Genomic DNA, 24,020 nt, shown 5'->3' on the forward strand with positions numbered 1-24,020 from the left:
GAAGGTGCAGGTTGAGTTGATAGTAAGGAAGGCAAATGCAATGTTAGTATTCATTGCGAGAGGATTAGAATGTAAAAGCAAGGACATCATACTGAGTTTTTATAAGGCCACACTCTACTGTGAGCAGTTTTGCCCCCTTATCTAAGAAAAGATGTGCTGACATTGCAGAGGGTCTAGAGGAAATTCACAAAAATGATCCCAGGAATGGAAGTGTTAATGTATGAGAAGCATTTGATGGCTCTGGGCCTGTATTGCTGGAGTTCAGAAGAATAAAACCTATCAAATGTTGAAAGGCTGAGATAATGTGGATATGGGGAGGATATTTCCTATGGTGAGGGAGTCTAGGACCAGAGAGCACACCCTCAGAATAGAGGGAACAGAGGTGAGGAAGATGTTCTTTAGCCAGAAGGTGGTGAATCAGTGGAATTCATTGCCACATACGGTTGTGGAAGACATGTCATTGAGTATAATTACAGCAGAGGTTGATAGGCTCTTGATTAGTCAAGGTGTTGAAGGTTTCAGGGAGAAGGCAGGAAAATAGGGTTGAGAGGGATAATAAATAAGCCATGATGGAATGGCATAGAAGACTCAATGGACTGAATTGCCAAATTCTGCTCCTATGTTTTATGTACGCAAACAACAGGAATTCTGCAGATGCTGGAAATTCAAGCAACACACATCAAAGTTGCTGGTGAACGCAGCAGGCCATTGTCCATTGTCCTCCCTTATCCATTTGTTCCCCCCATCCCTCCCCACTGATCTCCCTCCTGGCACTTTTCCTTGTAAGCGGAACAAGTGCTACACATGCCCTTACACTTCCTCCCTTACCACCATTCAGGGCCCCGAACAGTCCTTCCAGGTGAGGCGATACCTCACCTGTGAGTCAGCTGGGGTGATATCCTGCGTCCGGTGCTCCCGATGTGGCCTTCTATATATTGGCGAGACCCGACGCAGACTGGGAGACCGCTTTGCTGAACACCTACGCTCTGTCCGCCAGAGAAAGCAGGATCTCCCAGTGGCCACACATTTTAATTCCACATCCCATTCCCATTCTGACATGTCTATCCACAGCCTCCTCTACTGTAAAGATGAAGCCACACTCAGGTTGGAGGAACACCTTATATTCCGTCTGGGTAGTCTCCAACCTGATGGCATGAACATCGACTTCTCTAACTTCCGCTAATGCCCCACCTCCCCCTCGTACCCCATCCATTATTTATTTTTATACACACATTCTTTCTCTCACTCTCCTTTTTCTCCCTCTGTCCCTCTGACTATACCCCTTGCCCATCCTCTGTTTCCCCCCCCCCTTGTCTTTCTCCCCGGACCTCCTGTCCCATGATCCTCTCATATCCCTTTTGCCAATCACCTGTCCAGCTCTTGGCTCCATCCCTCCCCTTCCTGTCTTCTCCTATCATTCTGGATCTCCCCCTCCCTCTCACACTTTCAAATCTTTTACTAAATCTTCTTTCAGTTAGTCCTGACGAAGGGTCTCAGCCTGAAATGTCGACTGTACCTCTTACCTCTTCCTAGAGATGCTGCCTGGCCTGCTGCGTTCACCAGCAACTTTGATGTGTGTTGCCTATGTTTTATGTCCTGTCTTATGTAAAGAATAGGCTTAGACAGGTGCATTTAAAAAAATTGACTTTTATTTTGCTATTAGTATTGCTGATAACTATTTACTGACACAGGCAAAAAAAAACCTAGGGGACTGGGGACTGCATGTGAGGCACATTCAGCACCTCAAAAGATATCTTCAATGTTAAACAAAAGCATAAAAGGCAAGCATTGCATATACCAACATATGATAAATAGAAGGCATTGAATGGATGGTGCTGATGACCACATACATTCATTTATTGAAGGGCTGCCTAGCTCTGTTTTACAAGCTGAACAGATCCTCATTTTTAATTAGTAAGGACACAAGTACCCTGGTACAGAGACAGAATTCATTTCTCTGAACATCAACCCAATGCCCCCCTCCCCACCCTCACAAACACCTACATTGTACCCCAGCCAAATTTGGCTTAAATCAATCATCTGTTTCAGAGATCACCAAGCCTTTACATAAAGGAATTCAACTTGCATTATTTTTTACCCAATACATTTAAAAATTTCAATGACAGCATTAGCATTAAGAAATCCAATTGTACAAAAGTTGAATCCAGCTACATCTATAAACAGTGATGGCAAACTAATTTCTTAGTTTGGTTCTGTGTCAAGAAATACAAGCTGATTGAGTGCGGTTTTTTACCTACCAGTAAGGCTGCACCTGTTAATTATGTAAAGTAGATAAGTTAAAAAGCTATAGCAATGTTTAACCAAAGTTTAGATGAATACATGCATATTGTAAAAATGACCATAGTTAAACATCAGTACACCACTTAACTAGGAAAAAACAACCGTTGTTGTCTTTTAAATATTGGTAGCAAACTCAGATGTCAGGAACAGTATATAGATAAAATGAGAGCCCAGTATAATCAAGACATTATTGTACTAGATTTAACAAACATCAATTCAAGATTTTTTTTAAAATCAAGTGACTGTAAATATATGGTCGGATGCACTTGTCTTGCATTTGTCTTATAGAACGCTGCAAAACGCCTTATGCCTTGGGCGCTTAGCTTGCAGGGCAGCCCGTGTGGCCATTTCAAAAACTTCTCTCACACCATCTTTAGTTTTTGCTGAACATTCCATGTAGCCATATGCACAGATCTTGGTGACCATCTCTTTACCTTCCTCAGGTTTCACGGGTTCCTGAAGACAGAAGACAACAAACAAAATTTAATTACTTCATAGCAAAACTGAAATTAGCTCTAGTAACACACAAAGAATGCTAGAGGAACTCAGCAGGTCAGGCAGCAATGATGGAGAGAAATAAACAGCTGATGTTTCAGGCTGAGACCCTTCATCAAGACTGTTGCCTGATCAACTGAGTTCATCCAGCATTTTGTGTGTGTTACTCCAGATTTCCAACATCTTCAGAATCTCACAAACACGAGGAAATCTGCAGATGTTGGAATATCAAGCAACACACACAAAATGCTGGTGGAACGCAGGATCTCTAGAAAGAGGTACAGTCGACGTTTTGGGCCAAGGATCATCCTAGAGATGCTGCCTGGCCTGCTGCATTCCACCAGCATTTTGTGTGTATCTTCAGAATCTCATGCGTTTATGAAATTGTTTGCAGTTCTGACTTGCCAGGACAATATTACAGTGAAACTGTTAGTTACAAGGGCTCCCAAGATAAGCTTGGCTTCAGAAGGGCCCTACGGTAAATGATAACAAAATAAAAAACTCTCAGATGCCATTATCTCAGGGACAGTCAGCGTGGCTTTGTGAAGGGCAGATCGTGTCTAACAAGCCTGATAGAGTTCTTTGAGGAGGTGACCAGGCATATAGATGAGCGTAGTGCAGTGGATGTGATCTATATGGATTTTAGTAAGGCATTCGACAAGGTTCCACACGGTAGGCTTATTCAGAAAGTTAGAAGGCATGGGATCCAGGGAAGTTTGACCAGGTGGATTCAGAATTGGCTTGCCTGCAGAAGGCAGAGGGTGGTGGTGGAGGGAGTACATTCAGATTGGAGGATTGTGACTAGTGGTGTCCCACAAGGATCTGTTCTGGGACCTCTACTTTTCGTGATTTTTATTAAAGACCTGGATGTGGGGGTAGAAGGGTGGGTTGGCAAGTTTGCAGACAACACAAAGGTTGGTGGTGTTGTAGATAGTGTATAGGATTGTCAAAGATTGCAGAGAGACATTGATAGGATGCAGAAGTGGGCTGAGAAGTGGCAGATGGAGTTCAACCCGGAGAAGTGTGAGGTGGTACACTTTGGAAGGACAAACTCCAAGGCAGCGTACAAAGTAAATGGCAGGATACTTGGTAGTGTGGAGGAGCACAGGGATCTCAGGGTACATGTCCACAGATCCCTGAAAGTTGCCTCACAGGTGGATAGGGTAGTTAAGAAAGCTTATGGGGTGTTAGCTTTCATAAGTCGAGGGATAGAGTTTAAGAGTCGCGATGTAATCATGCAGCTCTATAAAACTCTGGTTAGGCCACACTTGGAGTACTGTGTCCAGTTCTGATCACCTCACTATAGGAAGGATGTGGAAGCATTGGAAAGGGTACAGAGGAGATTTACCAGGATGCTGCCTGATTTAGAAAGTATGCATTATGATCAGAGATTAAGGGAGCTAGGGCTTTACTCTGGAGAGAAGGAGGATGAGAGGAGACATGATAGAGGTGTACAAGATAATAAGAGGAATAGATAGAGTGGATAGCCAGCGCCTCTTCCCCAGGGCACCACTGCTCAATACAAGAGGACATGGCTTTAAGGTAAGGGGTGGAAAGTTCAAAGGGGATATAGAGGAAGGTTTTTTACTCAGAGAGTGGTTTGTGCGTGGAATGCACTGCCTGAGTCAGTGGTGGAGGCAGATATACTAGTGAAGTTTAAGAGACCTCTAGACAGGTATATGGAGGAATTTAAGGTGGGGGCTTATATGGGAGGCAGGGTTTGCCGGTTGGCACAACATTGTGGGCTGAAGGGCCTGTACTGTGCTGTACTATTCTATGTTCTATTAATATTTACAAAACTCTCATAGTGAATAGATGCAATCTTTAAACAATGTACTTTTAATCAACCTAATTATCAATAGATTTCATGATCTTCCAAAAGACTCGGCAGACCAAGCAGGTATAGCACCTTTAAGTGGATGAAGGTTCACTGCCATGGCTGGAAGCGAGATGTGGAAGTGCTGGGAGGGGAATCTTCAAGCAATGAAGCAATATTCCCTCTAAGGTGTGCGCGTGCTCTCATCCTTTGCTACTGGTGCACAAAGGAATTTAAACTGCGCACAAAAGGTTGTCACCGTCTATCTGATTGGCATGTTAAATATATTCTACGAGTGTACATTTCCTTTTCCAGTTTCTGATGCAGACAGTGTTGACAACGTGGAGCTTGCGAACTGGCTTATTGATACTGTTTTTTATTGAAGGAATTATTCATTCACTATGTTGAATTCCAAAGAAGCAAAGCAATGACATAGATAGCACAAAGGAGGAGGTCCTGAAAAGAGATTTCCAGGAGTTAGGAAGGAAGCTGAGAAGCAGGACCTCCAGGGTAGTAATCTCGGGATTGCTACCTGTGCCACGTGCTAGCGAGGGCAAGAATAGTAGGATCAGGCAGATGAATGCGTGGCTGAGAGACTGGTGCAGGGGGCAGGGCTTCAGATTCTTGGATAATTGGGATCTCTTCTGGGAGAAGTATGACCTGTTCAAAAAGGACAGGTTACACCTGAACCCGAAGGGGACCAATATCCTGACGGGAAAGTTTAATAGGCAGGGGGATGGGAACTGGAATGACAGAACGGAAGAAGGGGAAAACAAATAAATCTAAGATAGTGAGCAGTAAAGATGTCAGGAAAGACAGGCAGGTGATGGGGCAAATTTGTAGCCATTGGAATGAGTTGCAGTACAATAAAGTTATAGTGAAATCAAAGCGAGAAGTACCAAATACTGGTCTTAAGGTGTTATACTTAAATGCACACAGCATAAGGAATAAGGTGGATGATCTTGTCGTACAGCTACAGATTGGCAGGTATGATATTGTGGCCATCACTGAGACCTGGCTAAAGGATGCATGTCTCTGGGAGCTGAACGTCCAAGGATACACGGTGTATCGGAAGGATAGGAAGGCAGGCAGAGGGGGAGGCGTGGCTTTATTGGTAAGAAATGATATTAAATCATTAGAAAGAGGTGATATAGGATCGGAAGGTGCAGAATCTTTATGGGTTGAGCTAAGAAATAGCAGGGGTAAAAGGACCCTGATGGCAGTTATTTATAGGCCTCCAAACAGCTGCAGGGATGTGGACTACAAATTACAACTGGAAATAGAAAAGGCTTGTCAGAAGGGCAGTGTTATGATAATTGTGGGGGATTTTAACATGCGAGTGGATTGGGAAAATCATGTCGGCACTGGATCTCAAGAGAGAGAATTTGTACAATGTCTGCGAGATGGCTTTTTAGAACAGCTTGTTGTTGAGCCCACCAGGGGATCGGCTGTACTGGATTGGGTATTGTGTAATGAACCGGAGGTGATTAGAGAGATTGAGGTGAAGGAACCCTTAGGAGGCAGTAATCATAACATGATTGAGTTCACTGTGGAATTTGAAAAAGAGAAGCCGAAATCTGATGTGTCGGTATTTCAGTGGAGTAAAGGAAATTACAGTGGCATGAGAGAGGAACTGGCCAAAGTTGACTGGAAAGGGACACTGGCGGGAAAGACAGCAGAGCAGCAGTGGCTGGAATTTATGCAAGAAGTGAGGAAGGTGCAAGACAGGTATATTCCAAAAAAGAAGAAATTTTCGAATGGAAAAAGGATGCAACCATGGTTGATAAGAGAAGTCAAAGTTAAAGCAAAGGAGAGGGCACACAAGGAAGCAAAAATTAGTGGGAAGACAGAGGATTGGCAAGTTTTTAAAACCTTACAAAAGGAAACTAAGGAGGTCATTAAAAGGGAAAAGATTAACTATGAAAGGAAGCTAGCAAATAATATCAAAGAGGATACTAAAAGCTTTTTCAAGTATATAAAGGGTAAAAGACAGGTGAGAGTAGATATAGGACCGATAGAAAATGATGCTGGAGAAATTGTAATGGGAGATAAGGAGATGGCAGAGGAACTGAACGAGTATTTTGCATCAGTCTTCATTGAGGAAGACATCAGCAGTATACTGGACACCCAAGGGTGGCAGACAAGAGAAGTGTGCGCAGTCACAATTACGACAGAGAAAGTACTCAGGAAGCTGAATAGTCTAAAGGTAGATAAATCTCCCGGACCAGATGGAATGCACCCACGTGTTCTGAAGGAAGTAGCTGTGGAGATTGTGGAGGGATTAGCAATGATCTTTCAAAAGTCAATAGATTCTGGCATGGTTCCGGAGGACTGGAAGATTGCAAATGTCACTCCGCTATTTAAGAAGGGGACAAGGAAGCAAAACGGAAATTATAGACATGTTAGCTTGACATCGGTGGTTGGGAAGTTGTTGGAGTCGATTGTCAAGGATGAGGTTACAGAGTACCTGGAGGCATATGACAAGATAGGCAGAACTCAGCATGGATTCCTTAAAGGAAAATCCTGCCTGACAAACCTATTACAATTTTTTGAGGAAATTACCAGTAGGCTAGACAAAGGAGATGCAGTGGATGTTGTATATTTGGATTTTCATAAGGCCTTTCACAAGGTGCCACACATGAGGCTACTTAACAAGATAAGAGCCCATGGAATTACGGGAAAGTTACATACGTGGATACGTTGGCTGATTGGCAGGAAACAGAGAGTGGGAATAAAGGGATCCTATTCTGGTTGGCTGCCGGTTACCAGTGGTGTTCCACAGGGGCCCGTGTTGGGGCCGTTTCTTTTTACATTGTACATCAGCGATTTGGATTATGGAATAGATGGCTTTGTGGCTAAGTTTGCTGACGATACGAAGATAGGTGGAGGGGCCAGTAGTGCTGAGGAAACAGAGAGTCTGCAGAGAGACTTGGATAGATTGGAAGAATGGGCAAAGAAGTGGCAAATGAAATACAATGTTGGAAAGTGTATGGTTATGCACTTTGGCAGAAGAAATAAACGGGCAGACCATTATTCAAATGGGGAAAGAATTCAAAGTTCTGAGATGCAACGGGACTTGGGAGTCCTCGTTAAGGGTACCCTTAAGGTTAACCTCCAGGTTGAGTCGGTAGTGAAGAAGGCGAATGCAATGTTGGCATATATCTATATAGAGTATAGGAGCAGGGATGTGATGTTGAGGCTCTATAAGGCGCTGGTGAGACCTCACTTGGAGTACTGTGGGCAGTTTTGGTCTCCTTATTTAAGAAAGGATGTGCTGACGTTGGAGAGGGTACAGAGAAGATTCACTAGAATGATTCCGGGAAGGAGAGGGTTAACATATGAGGAACATTTGTCCGCTTTTGGACTGTACTCCTTGGAGTTTAGAAGAATGAGGGGAGACCTCATGGAAACATTTCGAATGTTGAAAGGCATGGACAGAGTGGATGTGGCAAAGTTGTTTCCCATGATGGGGGAGTCTAGTACAAGAGGACATGACTTGAGGATTGAAGGGCGCCCATTCAGAACAGAAATGCGAAGAAATTTTTTTAGTTGGAGGGTGATGAATCTATGGAATTTGCTGCCATGGGCAGCAGTGGAGGCCAAGTCATTGGGTGTATTTAAGGCAGAGACTGATAAGTATCTGAGTAGCCAGGGCATCAAAGGTTATGGTGAGAAGGTGGGGGAGTGGGACTAAATGGGAGAATGGATCAGCTCATGATAAAATGGCGGAGCAAACTCGATGGGCCAAATGGCCGACTTCTGCTCCTTTGTCTTATGGTCTTCTGGTGTGAGCGCAAAAGAACTGCTAGTTCATTTAAAGCAGAATGGCTTAATGAAACTGCTACACTGAAAACTCATGAGGTCAGGAACGTGCACCTATGAGAAATGTTTCTGTACAATACAGTAGCTGGTGTATGTCGCGATGCAAAACTTGCTGGAGAATTTGCAAGCGGGAAGAAGTGGAGTGATATTTGGAAAGTGTCATTTAGCAAACAAATCACATATGAACAGTGTGCAAAAGCTCTGGTGAGAAAATCCTTCATTACCTGTTACTAGCCTGCTACGCATGTTTGTGAGAATGCAGATGAACATGAGCAAATCGATCAAATCCAGAGGAGATCAAAGTTCTCATTGACAGTGTTTTGCTAGCTGTTGAAATAAATACATCTATATACAAAATTCAGTGCACACATGTTGTCACTGGGCAAAAAAATTGCATAGCACAAGATTTTTGCGCATAGTGGTCATTATAAATTAGATTATGAGGACACTCAGTCCTCGTTTATTGTCATTAAGAAATGCATGCATTAAAGAAATGATACAATGTTCCTCCAGAATGGTATCACAAGAAACACAAGACAAACCAAGACTAAACTGACAAAACCACATAATCATAACATATAGTTACAACAGTGCAAAGCAATATCGTAATTTGATAAACAGCAGACTATGGGCACGGTAAATAAAAAGTCTCAAAGTTCTGATAGCCTCATCATCTCACGCAGACGGTAGAAGGGAGAAACTCTCCCTGCCATGACCCTCCAAGCACCGCAAACTTGCCGATGCCACGCCATTGGAAGCACCCGACCGCAGCGGACTCTGAGTCCGCCCGAAAACTTTGACCCTCCAACCAGCCTTCTGACACCGAGCACCATCCTCTGCCAAGCGCTTCGACTCCGCCCCGGCCGCCGAGCAACAAGCAAAGCCGAGGACTCGGGGCCTTCACCTCCGGAGATTCTGGATCACACAGTAGCAGCGGCAGCAAAGCAGGCATTTCAGAAGTTTCACCAGATGTTCCTCCGTGCTCTCACGTCTGTCTCCATCAAATCAGGATTGTGCACAGCACCCTGCTTGACAGGTAACAGATATCACCACCAGAGTGGCCACTGTGAGCCCTGTCGTGCCGCTATCTTCGCCACAAATTAAAGGGAACATTGACTCCAAGGCACGCTGAAATGCAGAGGGAAGAAGCCTCCTCAACCCAGCATCTTGTTAGCAAATGTTCAGTCACTGAAGAACAAAATTGAAGATCTGAGGGCAAGATTGCTGTATCGGAGAGAAATGAGAGATTGTTACCTTTATGCTTGAGCAAGAAGTAGCTTTCTTCCAGCACGCCAGATGAAGGGATTAAACCCGAAGGTTTCTCAATTTACAGAATGGTCCAAACTGCTCGTTCAGAAAAAACAAAAGGTAGAGACATGTGTTTCAATGATAAACTCTTTCTGGTGCTCTGAAAGGCGGTTTTGTTGAACTTGTGTACCCCCGATCTTGAACACTTGACGATCAAATGCCAACCATTCTATTTACCTTGGAAATACTCATCCATAACCCCTGACCGCAGCTTACATACCAACACCTGTCTGTCTGCCTAGGTACCGTATCTGATGCGGACTTTGGTGACTACGGTTTTCCATATAGATCTATCCTTCGTTTTTTGGATAACTTCCATTTCCTCAATGTGTAGCCACCTGGCAATGCTTCCGATGTACATAAGCCGAGGTCTTCCTCTAGGTTTACTCCCCTCAATCTTTCCAGAGAGTATGAGTTTTTCTAGTTCATCTTTCCGCATGATGTGTCCTAGGAATCAGAGTTGTCTTTCTCTTATTGTTGGTATGAGTAATCAAACTGCTTGGGCTCTTCTGAGAACTGCTTCATTTGATGAGTGTGTGGTCCATGATATTTTTAACATTCTCGTGTAGAACCATAATTCAGCTGCCTCTAGTCTCTTTTCCATTGCTGGAGAAATGATCCAGCATTCACTTCCATAAGTCAGGATAGAATAAATGTAGCACTGCAGTATTCTGTTTTTAGTGTACGTGCTCATCTTTCTGTCTGTTAATATGGTCTTCATTTTTTGGAAAGCTTCTTTCGCCATTGCTATTCTGTATTTGATATCTGTGTCGCACCTGCCATCACTTGTTATTAGGCTGCCAAGATATTTGAATTTGGTGACTTGTTTGACATTTGTATTTCCGATCTTGATCACACATTGTGGGATGTTTGTCTTTCTGGAGATGACCACGCTTTCTGTCTTCTTGGTGTTGATTGAGAGGCCTCTACAATTACTTTCTGCTGCCACTATAGTGAGTAGTTCTTGAAGTTTTGTTTCTGAGTCAGCTATTAGTACGATGTCATCAGCATATCTGATGTTATTTATATTATGGCCTCCAATTGTGAATCTTTTGATACTTCTCAAGATATTTTCACTATACAGGTTGGATATATCAACACCAGCCGACTATAATCAAGCACTTGAGATTCTGCATGATGCTGTCTCCAAACAAGAAACAGTCCATTCTGACCCATTTCAAATCATAGTCGGGGACTTCAACCAGGCTTGTTTGAAGAAAGCCCTGCACAATTAACATCAGCATATAACCTGTAGCACCAGACGTCCCAACATAATAGATCACTGTTATACTAAAATAAGGAATGCCTACTGTTCCACACTCATACTACATTCTGGTAAATCAGATCACTTGGCTGTCCTTCTCCTACCTACATACAGACAGAGGCTAAAGAGCAAAGCTCCAGAGATTAGGACAATAAAGAGGTGGTCGCAGGAGGCAGAGAAGCGGCTGCAGGATCGCTTTGAGTCAGTGGACTGGGCTATGTTCAAGGACTCACCTTTGGATCTGAATGAATACACCATACTTGTGTCGGACTTTATTAAAACAGCTGCAGACAAGTGTGTCCCTACAAAATCATTCAGACTCTTCCCCAATCAGAAGCCCTGGATGAACCATGAAATCAACAATCTGCTGATAGCCACATCAGAGGCATTCAAGTCTAGCCAATAAAGTTACAAGAGGTCCAGGTACGATCTCCAGAAAGCAATCTCACGGATAAAGTGGAAATTCTGGACTAAACTTCAATCAATAAGGATGCTCAAAAGTTGTAGCAGGGCTTGAATGTTATCACACTTATAAAGTTAAATCAAGTGACATTGGCAACAACAGGGCCTCGCTTCCAGATGAGCTCAATGCCTTCTATGCCTTCTCTGACTGTCAAAACATGGAGAAACCATCACGAACTCCCACAGCCCCAAATGATCGGGTGATTTCAGTCTCTGGGGCTAACATGCAAGCAGTTTTTAGGAGGGCGAACCCACAACAAGCATCCGGCCTAGAGGGGGTACCTGACCAACTACTAAAGATCTGTACTGATCAACTGGCTAGAGTGTTCACTGAGATCTTTAACTTCTTGCTTCAGCAGTCTGAGATACCCACCACAGGCTTCAATTATACAGATACCCAAGAAGAATAAGGTGACTTGTCTCAATGACTATCGTCCAGTAGCACTTACATCCACAGTGATGAAGTGTTTTGAGAGGTCGGTGATGAAACATATAAACTCCTGCCTGAGAAGCAGGAGTCTTGCTTCAATTTGCTTACTGGCGCAATGTCCAGAGCAGACCTGGAACATCTAGACAGCAAAGAAGCATACATCAGAATACTCTTTATTCCTTTACCAGGAAATGGTTATCACAGGACAGCCCAACTTTAAATGTATGGATGGAAATTACAAAATGGAGAAGATAACAGCATCTGTTAATCATAAGTAGGAACAATTTTATTCATTCTGGACAAATGGTTTAACTACATAACACCTCATAGGCCTGATTTTATTCTCACAAGTCAATGAATATGTTGTTTAAAAAAAAGATCACTCCCTACTCTGTACATAGTTTTCTTTCCATTGTTCCTTCTTTCCTCTCCTTTCTGTAAGTGAATACCTCAGATAAATATTGTGTGGAGATTTGTGACAAATATGATTATATGACATATATGTTCAGTATCTGAAATATATCTTATGGAAATGTTTGTTTGATGTTGAAATTCAATAAAAAATAAATTACAAAAAAAAAGAATACTCTTTATTGACAGCCCAGCAGTCAATACCACCATTCCCTCAAAACTAATCAATAAGCTCTAAGACCTTGGCCTCAATACCCCCTTGTGCAATTGGATCCTCATTTTCCTGACTTGCAGACCCCAGTCAGTTTAGATTGGCAACAACATCTCCTCCATGATCTCCATCAGCACACATGCACCACAAACCTGTGTGCTTAGCCCCCTGTTCTACACTGCTTTACACTGATGACTCCATGGCATATTCAAGTTTGCTGATGACACCACTGTTATAGGTGGTGATGAATCAGCATACAGGAGAGAGAGTGAAATTCTGGCTGAGTGGTGCTATAACAACAACCCCTTAAACAACATCAGCAAGACCAAGAGCTGATTGTAAACTTCAGGAGAGGGAAACCAGAGGTCCATGAGCCAGTCCTCATCCGAGGAACAGAGGTGGAGAGGCTCAGCAACTTTAAATGCTTTTTTTTATTTCAGAGAACCTGTCCTGGGCCCAGCAGATAAGTGCAATTACAAAGAAAGCACCGCAGTGCCTTTACTTCCTTGAGAGTTTGTGAAGATTTGGTTTAACATCTAAATCTCTGAAAATCTTCTATAGTGTAGACTATATTGACTGGCTGCATCACAGCCTGATATCGAAATACTAATGCCCTCGAATAGAAAATCCTACAAAAAGTAGTAGATATGGCCCAGACTATCACAGGTAAAGCCCTCCCCACCAACAAGCACATCTACATGAAATGCTGTCTCAGGGACATCAGGGAGCATCCATATCAGCAGCCCCAACCACTCAGGACATGCTCTCTTCTCGCTGCTGCCATCAAAAAGAAGGTACAGGTCCCTCAGGACTCACACCAGCAGGACTGGAACACTTACTACCCCTCAACCCTCAGGCTCTTAAACCAAAGAGAATAACTTCATTCAGCCTTACTTACCCCATCATTGAAATGTTCCCACAACCTAGGACTCACTTTCCAGAACTTTTCATCTCACATTCTTGATATTTATTGCTTATTTATTATTTTTTTCTTTTTGTATTTGCACAGTTTGCTCACTGATTGAATGTGCAAGTTGATACATTCTTTCATTGATTCTGTTAATGGTTATTATTCTATAGTGTATGCCCGCAAAAAAATGAATCTCAAGAGTTGTATATGGTGACATACAGTGGCATGCAAAAGTTTGGGCACCCCGGTCAAAATTTCTGTTACTGTTAATAGTTGTGAGTAGAAGATGAACTGATCTCCAAAAGTCATAAAGTTAAAGATGAAACAGTCCTTTCAACATTTTAAGCAAGATTAGTGCACTATTTCTGTTTTGTACAATTTTAGAGTGAAAAAAGGAAAGGAGCACCATACAAAAGTTTAAGCACCCCAAGAGATTTGAGCTCTCAGATAACTTTTACCAAGGTCTCAGACCTTAATTAGCTTGTTAGGGCTATGGCTTGTTCACAATTATCATTAGGAAAGGCCAGGTTATGCAAATTTCAAAGCTTTATAAATACCCTGACTCCTCAAACCTTGTCCCAACAGTCAGCAGCCATGGGCTCCTCTAAGCAGCTGTCTAGCACTCGGAAAATTAAAATAAATGATGCCCACAAAGCAGGAGAAGGTTATAAGAAGATAGCAAAGCGTTCTCAGTTCGTAATGTAATTAAGAAATGGCAGTTAACAGGATTGGTGGAGGTCAAGTTAAGGTCTGGAAGACCAAGAAAACTCTCCCAGAGAACTGCTCGTAGAATTGCTAGAACGGCAAATCAAAACCCCCGTTTGACTGCAAAAGGCCTTCAGGAAGATTTAGCAGACTCTGGAGTGGTGGTGCACTGTTCTACTGTGCAGCGTCACCTGCACAAATATGACCTTCATGGAAGAGTCACCAGAAGAAAACCTTTCCTGCGTCCTCACCACAAAAATTCAGTGTCAGAAGTTTGCAAACGAACATCTAAACAAGCCTGATGCATTTTGGAAACAAGTCCTGTGGAGTGATGAAGTTAAAATGGAACTTTTTGGCCGCAATGAGCAAAGGTATGTTTGGAGAAAAAAGGGTGCAGAATTTCATGAAAAGAACACCTCTCCAACTGTTAAGCACGGGGGTGGATCAATCATGCTTTGGGCTTGTGTTGCAGCCAGTGGCACGGGGAACATTTACTGGTAGAGGGAAGAATGGATTCAATTAAATACCAGCAAATTCTGGAAGCAAACATCACACCGTCTGTAAAAAAGCTGAAGATGAAAAGAAGATGGCTTCTACAACAGGATAATGACCCTAAGCACACCTCCAAATCCACAATGGACTACCTCAAGAGGCACAAGCTTAAGGTTTTGCCATGGCCCTCACAGACTCCCGACCTACACATCATCGAAAAACTGTGGATAGACCTCAAAAGAGCACTGCATACAAGACGGCCCAAGAATCTCACAGAACTAGAAGCTTTTTGCAAGGAAGAATGGGCAAAAATCCCCCAAACAAGAAATGAAAGATTCTTAGCTGGCTACAAAAAGCATTTACAAGCTGTGATACTTGCCAAAGGGGGTGTTACTAAGTACTGACCATGCAGGGTGCCCAAACTTTTGCTACGGGCCCTTTTTCTTTTTTATTTTGAAACTGTAAAAGATGGAAATAAAAAAAGTAATCTTGCTTAAAATATTACAGAAATGTGTCATCTTTAAATTTATGCCTTTTGGAAATCAGGTCATCTTTTACTCACTTAGCTATTCACAGTAACAGAAATTTTGACCAGGGGTGCCCAAACTTTTGCATGCCACTGTACAGTATATGCACTTTAATAATAAATTTGCTTTGAACTTTAAAAACTAAACTTGTGAACTATTATAGTAATACAGAGAATGCCCAAATTAAATGATATTTATCACAGCAAAGTACTCTCAATCTTCAGGAATAAACATAACATCATGAAATTAGTCTCTTTCTGTAGTTGCATACTAACCTGTTTCATTTTTGCCAGTTCTCTTCGTGTGTGCTCATCATTCCTCAGATCTTTTTTGTTGCCAACAAGGATAATGGGCACACTAGGACAAAAATGCTTCACTTCTGGAGTCCATTTTTCTGGAATGTTTTCTAATTTGGGAAAAGAGTAAAGGTACTTTACTTTTAAAGCACTGAATCAATAACTTTCAACATAGCAGGAGACAATCTTGGTTCCTCAACATTTTTGAAGAGTAACCCAAATAGTCTTGTGCATCTTTTAGGACCGAGATTAGGAAAAACTTCTTCACACAGAGAGTGGTGAATCTGTGGAATTCTCTGCCACAGGAAACAGTTGAGGCCAGTTCATTGGCTATACCTAACAGGGAGTTAGATATGGCCCTTGTGGCTAAAGGGATCAGGGGGTATGGAGAGAAGGCAGGTACAGGGTTCTGAGTTGGATGATCAGCCATGATCATACTGAATGGTGGGGCAGGCTCGAAGGGCCGAATGGCTTACTCCTGCACATATTTTCTATATGTTTCTATCTATATCCCTGATATTTTTCTCATTTTTATTAAATTTAATTGCCACTTGAAAAGATCCTACTGAATCTGCTCCCACATCCTACCATAAAACATCACTATTCCACCATTGAGTACATTTACACGGAGTGCTAACACAAAAAAGCATCCAACATCAAAGACCCCACCATCCAGATAAAGTAGATGATGGGTATAACATGAATGTAAAGGACAAGCCAATGATTGGGTACAAATGCAATCAGAGTTAAATTGTACCACAAGGGGCAGAATTTAAAAGGTCAAAGAATGCAGGACTGAAGGTGCTATATTCAAATGTGTGTAGTATTTGGAATAAAGTGGATGAACTTGTGGCGCAATTAGGGATTGGTTGGTATAACATCGTGGGTATCAGTAAGTCCTGGCTGAAAGAAGGCCATACTTGGGAGCTTAACATCAAAGGATATACCTTGTAACAAACAGGAAGGCATAGGCAATGGTGTGGTTCTGTTGGAAAGAGATGGAATCACATCTTTAGAAAGAGGTGACGTAGGGTCAGAGAATGTTGAATCTTTGTGGGTGGAGTTAAAAAATTGCAAGGGTAAAAAAACTATTATGGGAATCATATATAGTCCTCCAAATAGTAGCCAAGATGTGGGGTTAAGATTGCAAAGGGAGCTGGAAAAGGCATGTAATAAGGGTAATGACACAATTGTAATAGGGGCCTTCAATATGCAAGGAGATTAGAAAAATCAGGTTGGTGTCAGATCGCAAGAGAGGGTATTTGTTGAATGCCAAAAGATGGCGTTTTAGAGCAGCTTGTGCTTGCGCCTACTTGGAGAGAGGCCATCTTAGATTGGGTCACAAACAAGAGAAAATCTGCAGACACTGGAAATCCAAGCAACACATATAAAATGCTGGAGGAACTCAGCAGGCCAGGCAGTAACTAGGGAAAGAGTACAGTCAATGTTTCAAGCATTTTTGTATGTATTGCTTGGATTGTGCATCGTGTAATAACCCCAATCTTGTAGGGAGCTTAATATAAAGGAACCTTTAGGAGGCAGTGACCATAACGTGACTGAATTCATACTGCAATTTGAGAGGGAGAAGCATAACTTACGTGTATCACTATTGCAATGGAATAAATTATCGAGGCATGAGAGAGGAGCTTGCTGAGGTGGATTGGAGAAGGATACTGGCGAAGGTGATGACAGAGCAGAGAAGCTGAAGATTCTGGGAATAGTTTACAAGGCGCAGGATAGCTATGTCCCACAGAGGAAGCAGTTCTCAAATGGCAGGGGTAGGCAACCGTATCTGACAAGGGCAGTTAAGGACTGCATAAAAGCCACAGAAAGGACATATAATGTAGCAAAAGTGTGTGGGAAGTTGGATGATTGGGAAGTTTTTAAAATCCAACAAAAGGCAACAAAAAAGCTATAAGAAGGGAAAAGATGAAATATGGGGGCAGACTAGTCAATAAATAAAGCAGGATATTAAGAGTTTTTACAGTAAAGAGTAAAAGGAAGGCGAGAGTTGATATTGGACCACTAGAAAATGATGCTGGTGAGGTATTAATGAGGAACAAAGAAATGGCAGATGAACTTAATGGGTACTTTGCATCTGTCTTCACTGTGGAAGACCCTGGCACAGAGGTCGGCAACCTTTTTGCCTCTGTGGGCCGGATCGCGTATTAATGAGTGGACGGTGGGCAGAATAAATGCCATAAAAAACTTGAAATATGGGAATTATCCATTTAAATACATCTAGTTATGTTTTGCCTCAAATTAATGAATAACACGTGCTAGAAAATTATTTGTGCTTAACCAAGGATGCCAATTAGTAATCAAAGAACTCAGTTTAATTTTTCTGTCCCACCATTGCTGGTGCCCCATCAGTTGTGATGCCAACAACAGGAATTCTGCAGATGCTGGAAATTCAAGCAACACACATCAAAGTTGCTGGTGAACACAGCAGGCCAGGCAGCATCTGTAGGAAGAGGTGCAGTCGACGTTTCAGGCCGAGACCCTTCGTCAGGACTAACTGAAGGAAGAGTGAGTAAGGGATTTGAAAGTTGGAGGGGGAGGGGGAGATCCAAAATGATAGGAGAAGACAGGAGGGGGAGGGATAGAGCCAAGAGCTGGACAGGTGATAGGCAAAAGGGGATACGAGAGGATCATGGGACAGGAGGTCCAGGAAGAAAGACAAGGGGGGGGGAACCCAGAGGATGGGCAAGAGGTATATTCAGAGGGACAGAGGGAGAAAAAGGAGAGTGAGAGAAAGAATGTGTGCATAAAAATAAGTAACAGATGGGGTACGAGGGGGAGGTGGGGCCTTAGCGGAAGTTAGAGAAGTCAATGTTCATGCCATCAGGTTGGAGGCTACCCAGACGGAATATAAGGTGTTGTTCCTCCAACCTGAGTGTGGCTTCATCTTTACAGTAGAGGAGGCCGTGGATAGACATGTCAGCATGGGAATGGGATGTGGAATTAAAATGTGTGGCCACTGGGAGATCCTGCTTTCTCTGGCGGACAGAGCGTAGATGTTCAGCAAAGCGGTCTCCCAGTCTGCGTCGGGTCTCGCCAATATATAAAAGGCCACATCGGGAGCACCTGACGCAGTATATCACCCCAGTTGACTCACAGGTGAAGTGTTCTCACCCTGTCTCTTGCAATATCTGGACTATTCCTCTTCTCACCCTGTCTCTTGCAAATATCTGGACTATTCCTCTTCTCACCCTGTCTCTTGCAAATATCTGGACTATTCCTCTTCTCACCCTGTCTCTTGCAAATATCTGGACTATTCCTCTTCTCACCCTGTCTCTTGCAAATATCTGGACTATTCCTCTTCTCACCCTGTCTCTTGCAAATATCTGGACTATTCCTCTTCTCACCCTGTCTCTTGCAAATATCTGGACTATTCCTCTTCTCACCCTGTCTCTTGCAAAAACGCCATCCCCTTCTCGCAATTCCTCCGTCTCCGCCGCATCTGCTCTCAGGATGATGCTTTTCATTCTAGGACGAGGGAGATGTCTTCCTTTTTTAAAGAAAGGGGCTTCCCTTCCTCCACTATCAACTCTGCTCTTAAACGCATCTCCCCCATTTCACATACATCTGCTCTCACTCCATCCTCCCGCCATCCCACTAGGAATAGGGTTCCCCTGGTCCTCACCTACCACCCCACCAACCTCCGGGTCCAACATATTATTCTCCGTAACTTCCGCCACCTCCAAAGGGATCCCACCACTAAGCACATTTTTCCCTCCCCCCATTTCTCTGCATTCCGCAGGGATCACTCCCTATGCAACTCCTTTGTCCATTCGTCCCTCCCATCCCTCCCCCCGGCACTTATCCATGTAAGCGGAACAAGTGCTACACATGCCCTTACACTTCCTCCCTTACCACCATTCAGGGCCCCAAACAGTCCTTCCAGGTGAGGCAACACTTCACCTGTGAGTCGACTGGGGTGATATACTGCGTCCGGTGCTCCCGATGTGGCCTTTTATATATTGGCGAGACCCAATGCAGACTGGGAGACCGCTTTGCTGAACATCTATGCTCTGTCCGCCAGAGAAAGCAGGATCTCCCAGTGGCCACATATTTTAATTCCACATCCCATTCCCATTCTGACATGTCTATCCACGGCCTCCTCTACTGTAAAGATGAAGCCACACTCAGGTTGGAGGAACAACACCTTATATTCCGTCTGGGTAGCCTCCAACCTGATGGCATGAACATCGACTTCTCTAACTTCCGCTAAGGCCCCACCTCCCCCTCGTACCCCATCTGTTACTTATTTTTATGCACACATTCTTTCTCTCGCTCTCCTTTTTCTCCCTCTGTCCCTCTGAATATACCTCTTGCCCATCCTCTGGGTTCCCCCTCCCTCCTTGTCTTTCTTCCCAGACCTCCTGTCCCATGATCCTCTCGTATCCCCTTTTGCCTATCACCTGTCCAGCTCTTGGCTCTATCCCTCCCCCTCCTGTCTTCTCCTATCATTTTGGATCTCCCCCTCCCCCTCCAACTTTCAAATCCCTTACTCACTCTTCCTTCAGTTAGTCCTGACGAAGGGTCTCGGCCTGAAACATCGACTGCACCTCTTCCTACAGATGCTGCCTGGCCTGCTGCGTTCACCAGCAACTTTGAGTTGTGATGCCAATTAGCTTCGACACATTAAGTTTCATTTCTGACATCATTTTCAGCAAAGCTTCAAAAATGACTGCTCCAGTAACCATGTCCTTCATAGGAATTAATTGAATAGACTCTTCAAAAATTCGAAAAGTTGAGGTAACTCCTCACACAAACACCGCAAGTTGAGCAGTGTCTCTCAAGTCTGTACTCTCATCAAGCACAATTGAAAAAAAAATACAATTTGTTGCAGGCATCCCTTTTAACATCTACTAACATTTTTTCAACTCACCGTGTGATCGTTCTTGCTGACAGGCTGATAGATGCAAATAAAGATTTCTTTTCAGGACAAACAATATCCACCACTGCCAGTAAACATTCTTTGACAAACTCCCCATTTGTAAAAGGCTTAATCTTTTCTGCAATACGTTTTGAGACTTTGTAGCTGGTACAGGTATTTCCTTCATTTTCACTGCTTTTGCGGCACTCAGCGTCTACCTTCCTGCATTTTGCCATTGGAATTTTTTTCTTTGATTTTATTTTGAAATGCGAGTTATTCAACAAGTATCGTAGCACATGGAAATATCTGGATATTTACCGTGGATTTCTTGATAAAACACAGTGACGCTGTTTCTGTTGACAAATTTGAACGAACCCATCTGAAAACTTGTGCGTGCACGGAGAGTGCCTAATACATATTAAAAAGGTAGTCTGCCTTCCAATCATTCGTATATACTAGTGTTTGGTTTGGAACATAATGAAACCTGGGGCCAATGTAACAGGACACCATGCATGTCCATCAGTGTGGTCGTGTGAAACACTCAGAATAAGGAAAAACCGCTCCCGGGCCGGATATGGCCCGCAGGCCATAGGTTGCCTACCCCTGCTCTAGCAGTGTGGCAGAGGTCCATGAGTGTCAGGAAGCAGGAGTGAATGCCATTGCTATTACAAAGGAAGAAGTGCTAGTGGATAAGTCAACTGCAACAGATGGACTACATCCCAGGGTCCTGAGAGAGCTTGCTGATAAGATAATGGATGCATTGGTCAGAATCTTTCAAGAATCACTTGATTCTGGCATGGTCCTGAAGAAATGGAAGATTGCAAATGTCACTCTTTAAGAAGGGAGGAAGGCAAAAGAAAGGAAATTATAGGCCAGTTAGCCTAACCTCAGTGGTTGGGAAAGTGTTGGGAGTCTATTACTAAGGATGAGGTTTTGAGGTACTTGGAAACTAACAATAAAATAAGTCAAAGTCAGTATGGTTTCTGTAAAGGGAAATCTTAGACCTGACAGATCTGATAGAGTTCTTCGAGGAAGTATCAAGCAGAGTGGACAAAGGAGAGGTAGTGGATGTCACTTACTTGGATTTTCAGGTGGTGTTTGATAAGGTGCCCCACGAGGTTTCTTAACAAGATAAAATCCAAAGGCATTACAGGAAGATACTGGAATGGATAGCAGCATAGCTGACAGACAGGAGACAGCGAGTGGGAATAAAAGGGGCCTTTTCTGGTTGGCTGCCAGTGAATAATGGTGTTCCTCAGGGGTCAGTATTGAGACTGCTACTTTTCACATTGTTTGTCAGTGACTTAGATAATGGAATTGATGGGTTTGTGGCAAAGTTTGCAGATGTTACGAAGATAGGTGGAGGGGTAGGTAGTGCTGAGGAAGGAATGACATTGCAGCAGGACTTAGACAAGTTGGAAGAATGGGCAACAACATGGCCGATGGAATACAGTGTTGGGAAATGTATGATAATGCATTTTGATAAGAGGAACAATAGCAACAATAGACTATTATCTAAATAGGGAGAAGGTTCAAAAATCAGAGGTGCAGAGAGACTTAGGAGTCCCTGTGCAAGACTCCCAGAAGGGTAATTTACAGGTTGAGTCTGTGGTAAAGACGACAAATGCAATGTTGGCATTTATTTCAAGGGGAACAGGATATAAAAACAAGGAGATAATGCTGAGGCTTTAGTCAGGCCGCACTTAAGAGTATTGTCGACAATTTTGGGCCCCGTATCTCAGAAAGGATGTATTGTCATTGAGAGAGTCCAGAGGAGGTTCACGAGAATGATTCCGGGAATGAAGAGATTAACATATGAGGAACGTTTAGCAACTTTGGGCTTGTACTACAAGGCTAGCGCTGTGGCTTTTAGGTCTGGGGATACCAGTCGCTACACAGAATCCAGGCGTGAACTCTGGAAAGCCATTAAGGGCGCCAAGAGGCAATACCGAGCCAAGTCGGAAGCCCTGGCTAACCAGAGGGTTGCTGGTAGACTATGGCAGGGTCTAAATGAGATCACTGGGCACAAAGAAAAGGCTGGGAATATCAATAACTGCGGCACTTCTCTTCCTGATGAACTTAATGTATTCTACGCAAGATTCAAACAGAAGAGGAGTGTCCCGCTCTCTCCGGATAAACCAGAACTGGTGGCATCGAGATTCATCATCACCGAGGAGGACGTTAGAAGGGCCTTCCTGAAGGTAAATCCAAGGAAGGTGACAGGCCCAGATGGCGTCCCGGGACGGGTTCTCCGGGCCTGTGCAAGCGAGCTAGCTGGAGTATTTGCTGACATCTTCAACTGCTCCTTGCTTCAGTCTAAGATCCCCTCGTGTTTTAAGAAGGCAACGATAATCCCAGTGCCGAAGAAGAGCAAGGTGGCATGCCTGAATAACTACCGACCTGTGGCTCTGACATCAATTGCTATGAAGTGCTTCAAGTGATTGGTTATGGCACACATCAGCCATAGCCTACCAGTCAACCTCGACGCTTTGCAATGCGCCTACTGGAGCAACAGGTCAACGGCAGATGCCATCTCTGGCCCTACATCCCTCCTTAGAACACCTGGAGAATAAAGACGCATATGTAAGGCTCCTTTTCATTGACTACAGCTCTGCCTTTAATACCATCATTCCAAATAAACTGATTCCTAAGCTCTGGAACCTGGGCCTTAGCACTCAGATCTGCAGCTGGATCTTCAACTTCCTCACAGACAGAACCCAGGCTGTAAAAACAGGGGACAAGCTCTCCTCTACAATCACTCTGAGCACTGGTGCCCCACAAGGCTGTGTACTCAGCCCCCTGCTGTACTCACTGTACACCCATGATTGTGTAGCCAAGTTTCCATCGAACTCAATATATAAGTTTGCTGATGACACAACAATTGTAGGCCGTATCTCAGGTAAAGATGAGTTTGAGTACAGAGAGGAAATTAAGAACCTGGTGGCATGGTGCGAAGACAATAACCTATCCCTTAACGTCAGCAAGACGAAGGAATTGGTTGTTGACTTCAGAAGGAGTAGCGGACCGCACGACCCCATTTACATTGGTGGTGAGCAAGTGGAACATGTCAAAAGCTTTAAGTTACTCGGGGTCAATATCACAAATGACCTGACTTGATCCAACCAAGCAGAGTCCACTGCCAAGAAGGCCCACCAGAGCCTTTAATTCCTGAGAAAACTAAAGAAATTTGGCCTGTCCCCTAAAACCCTCACTAATTTTTATAGATGCACCATAGAAAGCATTCTTCTAGGGTGCATCACAACCTGGTATGGAAGTTGTCCTGTCCAAGACCGGAAGAAGCTGCAGGAGATCGTGAACACAGCCCAGCACATCTCACAAACCAATCTTCCGTCCTTGGACTCACTTTACACCGCATGCTGTCGGAGCAGTGCTGCCAGGATAATTAAGGACACGACCCACCCAGCCAACACACCTTTCGTCCCTCTTCCCTCTGGGAGAAGGCTCAGGAGCTTGAAGACTCGTACGGCCAGATTTGGGAACAGCTTCTTTCCAACTGAGATAAGACTGCTGAACGGATCCTGACCCGGATCTGGGCCGTACCCTCCAAATATCCGGACATGCCTCTTGGTTTTTTTTGTACTACCTTACTTTCCCTTTTCTGTTTTCTATTTATGATTTATAATTTAAATTTTTAATACTTACTATCGATTTGTACTCCAGGGAGCGG

At 43.6% G+C, this 24,020-nt stretch overlaps 1 protein-coding gene across 2 annotated transcripts in view; it reads right to left on the bottom strand.

Moving 5' to 3' along the window:
• Positions 1-1,631: 1,631 nt before the first annotated feature.
• LOC140211197 (transforming protein RhoA) overlaps positions 1,632-24,020 on the bottom strand; it is a 116,853-nt gene continuing 94,464 nt past the window's right edge. For both annotated transcript variants that reach the window (XM_072280780.1, XM_072280779.1), the window contains 2 exons: positions 15,430-15,560; positions 1,632-2,757 (listed from right to left, as the gene is read on the bottom strand). In XM_072280780.1, the coding sequence (XP_072136881.1) occupies positions 2,584-2,757; positions 15,430-15,560 (305 nt within the window). In that variant the 3' untranslated portion in view covers positions 1,632-2,583. The remainder of the gene's footprint in view (positions 2,758-15,429; positions 15,561-24,020) is intronic.

The sequence above is a fragment of the Mobula birostris genome, chromosome 16, assembly GCF_030028105.1.
Source record: "Mobula birostris isolate sMobBir1 chromosome 16, sMobBir1.hap1, whole genome shotgun sequence".
Taxonomy (NCBI): domain Eukaryota; kingdom Metazoa; phylum Chordata; class Chondrichthyes; order Myliobatiformes; family Myliobatidae; genus Mobula; species Mobula birostris.